General features: G+C 41.8%; 2 protein-coding genes across 2 annotated transcripts in view; one reads left to right on the top strand and one right to left on the bottom strand.

The window, feature by feature from the left end:
* Positions 1–3,849, top strand: part of tmem67 (transmembrane protein 67) — a 17,430-nt gene extending 13,581 nt beyond the window's left edge. The window contains 4 exon segments of the mRNA XM_070439957.1: positions 772–879; positions 2,180–2,282; positions 2,970–3,112; positions 3,206–3,849. Of these exon segments, the coding sequence (XP_070296058.1) occupies positions 772–879; positions 2,180–2,282; positions 2,970–3,112; positions 3,206–3,286 (435 nt within the window). The 3' untranslated portion in view covers positions 3,287–3,849.
* A 1,630-nt stretch (positions 3,850–5,479) lies between these two features.
* The window catches only part of LOC112072878 (pyruvate dehydrogenase [acetyl-transferring]-phosphatase 1, mitochondrial-like), a 5,090-nt gene continuing 3,957 nt past the window's right edge, over positions 5,480–6,612 (bottom strand). The window contains exon 5 of the mRNA XM_070439955.1: positions 5,480–5,485. Coding sequence (XP_070296056.1) covers positions 5,480–5,485 — 6 coding nt within the window. The remainder of the gene's footprint in view (positions 5,486–6,612) is intronic.

Genomic DNA, 6,612 nt, shown 5'->3' with positions numbered 1-6,612 from the left:
TCACCAGCATGTACAGTGTGTGTCTCAGCTGCCGTGCACATTTTGTAAAAGTGATGGCCTGATGAACTGCTGCTGTTAATGCTATCAGTCATTTAAACAACATTTTCTTTCTGTCTTAGATCTCGGTGTTGCTGCTGTCCCACAGGTGTTTTGGTTACTACATCCACGGGCGCTCCGTCCACGGCCACGCTGACACCAACATGGAGGAGATGAACATCAACCTCAAGAGAGAGGCTGTACGTACACACAGAGAGACAGACAGACGAGAGTGTGTGGGTGTGGAATTGGGATGTGTGTATTTCGTTCCGATATAAAGAGCTATTCAACCCTTCTCCCTCTCTCTCCCTGTAGGAGTCTCTGTGTGGTCAGAGAGGTCTCCTCCCAACACAGACACTCAGACCTTCCAGATCTCCATCACCAGCCGCCTACGCCTGCCTAGTACGACCGCATCCTGGAGCCCTCAGCAGGGTGGGGCTGTGTTGTGTCTGTGTTGTTGTTTAGATCATCATAATCAACAGGAAAGATATTCATGTCTGTTCTATGCAATATGTTTCTATCAGAATATTCTGTTACGTTGTACCACTTTGAACGTGCCTCTGTCTGAAGCTTTTAAAAATGTAGTTGTCACAGTTTTCATATTATTTTCAGGTTACAACACATTTCATTGATTATAATTTCAGATGACTTCGTAGAGTTCGATGGTCAGGTACACTGAAGGGCATGGAAATATTTACCTTGTTCAAAGGTATATCTGTGTTTGTCTCTAACAAGAGAAATGGACCGTCGCGGTTGGTGGACGCAGCCTCGGGACACCCCTTTGACCAGAGCACCAAAGCCTACCACACCATGAACCGTTTCCTAGGATCTGTCATAGACCATGTAAGATATCAACATACCACACCATGAACCGTTTCCTAGGATCTGTCATAGACCATGTAAGATATCAACATACCACACCATGAACCGTTTCCTAGGATCTGTCATAGACCATGTAAGATATCAACATACCACACACCATGAACCGTTTCCTAGGACGCTGTCATAGACCATGTAGATATCAACATACACACACCATGAACCGTTTCCTAGGATCTGTCATAGACCATGTAAGATATCAACATACCACACCATGAACCGTTTCCTAGGATCTGTCATAGACCATGTAAGATATCAACATACCACACCATGAACCGTTTCCTAGGATCTGTCATAGACCATGTAAAATATCAACATACCACACCATGAACCGTTTCCTAGGATCTGTCATAGACCATGTAAGATATCAACATACCACCCATGAACCGTTTCCTAGCTGATCTGTCATAGACCATGTAAGATATCAACATACCACACCATGAACCGTTTCCTAGGATCTGTCATAGACCATGTAAGATATCAACATACCACACCATGAACCGTTTCCTAGGATCTGTCATAGACCATGTAAGATATCAACATACCACACCATGAACCGTTTCCTAGGATCTGTCATTAGACCATGTAAGATATCAACATACCACACCATGAACCGTCCTAGGATCTGTCATAGACCATGTAAGATATCAACATACCCACACATGAAACGTTTCCTAGGACCTGTCATAGACCATGTAAGATATCAACATACCACACCATGAACCGTTCCTAGGCCTGTCATAGACCATGTAAGATATCACATACCACACCATGAACCGTTTCCTAGGATCTGTCATAGACCATGTAAGATATAAACATACCACACCATGAACCGTTTCCTAGGATCTGTCATAGACCATGTAAGATATAAACATACCACACCATGAACCGTTTCCTAGACCTGTCATAGACCATGTAAGATATTAACATACCACACCATGAACCGTTTCCTAGGATCTGTCATAGACCTGTCATAGACCATGTAAGATATAAACATACCACACCATGAACCGTTTTCAGGATCTGTCGCTGTCATAGACCATGTAAGATATAAACATACCACACCATGAACCGTTTCCTAGGACCTGTCATAGACCATGTAAGATATCAACATACCACACACCATGAACCGTTTCCTAGGATCTGTCATAGACCATGTAAGATATCAACATACCACACACAACACACCATGAGTCACTTCCTGGGAACTGTCTAAATATTTTCACACACACCCTTTCCTGATGTTATGTTGTATTCTCTGTAGGCCCATCGGGACATGGAATACGTTGTGAGAGACAAACTGTTTTTTGAGAGAGTCATAGGGATGGAGTTCATGGAGCCTATGGACAAGAGCATCTTCTACAACGGTTATGCTGCAACCTTCCCTCCATCTTGTGCCAACATCACTTCTTTTTCAATCTTGGTTCCAATAGTTTATATGTATATACAGTACCAGTCAAAAGTTTGGACACACCTACTCATCCAAGGGTTTTTCTTTATTTTTACATTGTAGAATAATAGTGAAGACATCAAAACTATGAAATAACACATTGGATCATGTACTAACCAAAAATGTGTTAAACAAATCAAAATATATTTGAGATTCTTCAAAGTAGCCACCCTTTGCCTTGATGACAGCTCTGCACACTCTTGAACTTCTCTCAACCAGCTTCATGAGGTAGTCACCTGGAATGCATTTCAATTAACAGGTGGCTACTTTGAAGAATCTCAAATATAAAATATATTTTGATTTGTTTAACACTTTTTTGGGTTACTTCATGATTCCATATGTGTTATTTCATAGTTTTGATGTCTTCACTATTATTCTATAATGTAGAAAATTTTAAAAAATAAAGTAAAACGCTTGAGTGTGTCAACTTTTGACTGGTACTGTATATATCTCAAAACATGGCAGATACAACAGTAACATGCTGTCTATATTACTACATTACACACACTGTGTGGGCTGCAGATAAATGGCRGTGTGGTCTGTGAACAAGCCTGTACACCTGTATGACCTCTGAAATATGTCTTTATTCATTCAACTCTGACAGATGAGTCCCATTCGTTCAGTGACGTGCTGTTCTATGGAAATGAAGCCACTCTGTTGATCTTTGACACGCTCTTCTTCTGTGTGGTCGACCTGGGAGCACAGAGCTTCATACTGGCAGGCGTACTCACATACGTACAGCAAATGGTCAGTATTGTGTGTGTACTTGTACCTGTCTTTGTTTGTTTGTGTTAGTTGTATAACAGCAAAAAATAACATTTTATTTATTTTCTATTCTAGATCTTTCGGTTAATCCGTAACGGTATTGGGCGGAGAAACCTGGCCAACAAAACATTGGTGGACCAGAGATTCCTGATCTAGTTTCTGCTGTCAGAATGGTGAAAGTATAGACCAGGCGCAGTCAATTCCAGTCCTCAGGGCCTGATTAGTGTCACAGTTTTGCCCCAGCTAACACACCTGACTCCAATAATCAACTAATCATGATCTTCAGTTTAGAATGCAATTTGATCAATCAGCTGTGTTTGCTAGAGATGGAGAAAAAGTGTGACAGGGGTATTCAACTCTACCCTACGTGGTCTGGAGCCGCTAGATTTCTGTTCTACCTGATAATTAATTACACCCACCTGGTGTCCCAGCTCTAAATCTGAAAAAAGCAGTGGAACTGGTCCAGAGTTGAGCTTGAGTGGTATAGWCTATAGTATGCCATGCCTTGTTAGCATGTAACAGCCTTGGTAGCTGTGTGACTAGYGCGGTTTAATTGTTTTGTTTACAGCTTTGGCAGCCTCTTTTTTTTGACAAATGCTTTTCTACTTGTTTACACAGTATTTTGTACATGTTCTTCACAGGGTCGATGATGTACATTTTGTAATTCAGTTTTTCTATGTGATATGTTTTTACAAATTAAAACAATGGGTCTAATTTTATATTGTCACTTCATTCGCTTCCTCTGTTATTGGCCCTGTAGTTAGAGAGAGAAGATGGAAGGAGGTGAAGGTAGATGAGAGATGGATTGTGGTACTTAAAACCATCTACACATTAGCTATTGGCTGCTGTAGTGGCATCATCAATTACTAACCTAACGTGCCAGCAAATATCTCTTCTGCTGAAGTGTGATGACATTATGGTGCTATAAAACTAGATAACAGAGTAGGCCCMGCTCTGCTCCAGGGCCAGTAGGAGCTGCAGCCAGCAGGTTCCGTTCACATGTTCCTTTACTACACTGGGTGTTATTTTGCAAATAGTTCATGATGAATAGAGATCTAGACATCATTTTGGTGCTTGAAAGTCTGTCACACACCCCCAGCAGCGTGCAAAGGGTTAACAAGCCAGTCACTCTCTTTCAGAGAGGTGAGCCAATCAGCGTKTAGTATATTGTGAGCTGGAGAGAGAGATGCAGGAGGGTGGGTAGCGTAGGAAAACGAAATAGTAAACTCAGAGAATAAGGTCGGTGGCTAGATAAATGTATTTGGCATGTTACTTTTGTGCAGTATGTGTTAATGATAACATTGATAACTAACTTCTGTTATATGTTGTGAGCTTTGTTACGGTGACAGTAATGTACAAGGACTGAAGGAGGAGTGGTGTTTTTAGCTGGCTTGCRGTGACGCATAGCTAGATCATCGCTAGCCAACGTTACTACCCAGCAGTAGAGTAGACTGTCGGCCCATCAAATTAATACGTAACAATGTGCTGGCTTGTATTTGGGATTATTCGCTATTGGGAACTATGTAGATATTGATGTCGATTTAATCTAAGTACAAAGAAAACTGACTCTGAACTGTACTGTAAACAATATGGCAAATCAATAGCAGTCAGGCCTAKCYAGGGATAGGCCGTGGTCACTGGTTATAGACTGGAGGTTTGAGCGGTATTTTAACTAGTACYGGGTGGTTACGTGTATTTCAGCCGTGCCTGGGTCTCTTTCGACCGATAAAGGCAGCTGCACGCATTRCCCCTTYGCTACAAATAGCTAGATTAAAKCGTCAATMAGCAGTAGAAACAATAAGAAAGCRAAATCCCGGCCCCTGTTTCGGTAAAATGCTGAGAGATMGGGCTGGAGAAATGTATCTACTCTCAAATTCATAGACAGAGCTATGGATGCAAGGACTGACCATCCATGCTATCAAAATAATAGTTTAAACCATGTTGTGAGGCTATATAGTGTTTGTTTACAAACATTGAAGGTAAACCAGCTTTTATTTTGGCTTCTGGTGGAGTGTGACAGTTGAACTAAGATCAAGGCATTTCTAAGTTATATTCTTCAAGAATCAATGGGTCCATATCAGTAATTTAACAAYTGCTGATTGCCCCTTTAATTATTGTATTTTTTAAATGTTTTATTAGGAACCCCATTAGCTGTTACAATAGCAGTAGCTCCTCTCCCTGGGGTCCTAATCTAGGAGGCGGGAAAGGGCMGAGAGAGGGATAGCCTATGCCGTTAAGAGAGAATCTAGGTCAGTAGGACAAGATTGGGCTTTCAGGAGTGAGCAAATGTCAGAGCCGCTTCACAGGACTATATATAGTCTGTCAGTCTCTAGAGCAGTGCCAACACTCCTACACCTACGGGAGACACCAGGAACTGTGAGCTATGGGCAAAAATGCAGCTTGTATCATCTGTATCATTCAGTCAACACAACCACGGCTGACTATGGCATTTTGATTGTGTACACACCTCTCATTCAGTCAGTGTACATAAATTACTGACACGTAGTAACAGAGCTCTCGACAAAGGTACCATTACAGATCAATACAAACAAAAGTGACATGCAAATAACATAACGGATCAAGACAAGTAGTTTTATCTTCCAACTGTATTTATTTTGATTGTGTGGTGAATAAGGGAGCTGGAACCAGTGACCTTGCTACAAGGAAACCTCCTGTGCAATAAAGGGCTGAGCCTCTTGGCAGAGGCTTTATTATGCTTTGAGGCAGGATGCACTCCAACAATGGAACACTGCATTCCAGTACTCTAGCTGACTAGTGTGACAGACTGGCACTAGGTTGCCAGGCTGTTTGCCCCATAAAAGAGCCTTGCCCTCTACAGGGGTCAGCCACCACTAGTTTTCTGACAGACTATATATAGTCCTGTGAAGCGGCTCTGACATTTGCTCACTCCTGAAAGCCCAATCTTGTCCTACTGACCTAGATTCTCTCTAAACGGCATAGGCTATCCTCTCTCTGCCCTTCCCGCCTCCTAGATTAGGACCCCAGGGAGAGGAGCTACTGCTATTGTAACAGCTAATGGGGTTCCTAATAAAACATTTAAAAAATACAATAATTAAAGGGGCAATCAGCAGTTGTTAAATTACTGATATGGACCCATTGATTCTTGAAGAATATAGAAATGCCTCGATCTTAGTTCAACTGTCACACTCCACCAGAAGCCAAAATAAAAGCTGGTTCACCTTCAATGTTTGTAAACAAACACTATATAGCCTCACAACATGGTTTAAACTATTATTTTGATAGCATGGATGGTCAGTCCTTGCATCCATAGCTCTGTCTATGAATTTGAGAGTAGATACATTTCTCCAGCCCTATCTCTCAGCATTTTACCGAAACAGGGGCCGGGATTTTGCTTTCTTATTGTTTCTACTGCTTATTGACGATTTAATCTAGCTATTTGTAGCGAAGGGGCAATGCGTGCAGCTGCCTTTATCGGTCGAAAGAGACCCAGGCACGGCTGA

Source organism: Salvelinus sp. IW2-2015, unplaced genomic scaffold (assembly GCF_002910315.2).
Source record: "Salvelinus sp. IW2-2015 unplaced genomic scaffold, ASM291031v2 Un_scaffold2069, whole genome shotgun sequence".
In the NCBI taxonomy this organism is placed as follows: Eukaryota; Metazoa; Chordata; class Actinopteri; order Salmoniformes; family Salmonidae; genus Salvelinus; species Salvelinus sp. IW2-2015.
This window is presented reverse-complemented; position numbering and strand designations above follow the sequence as displayed.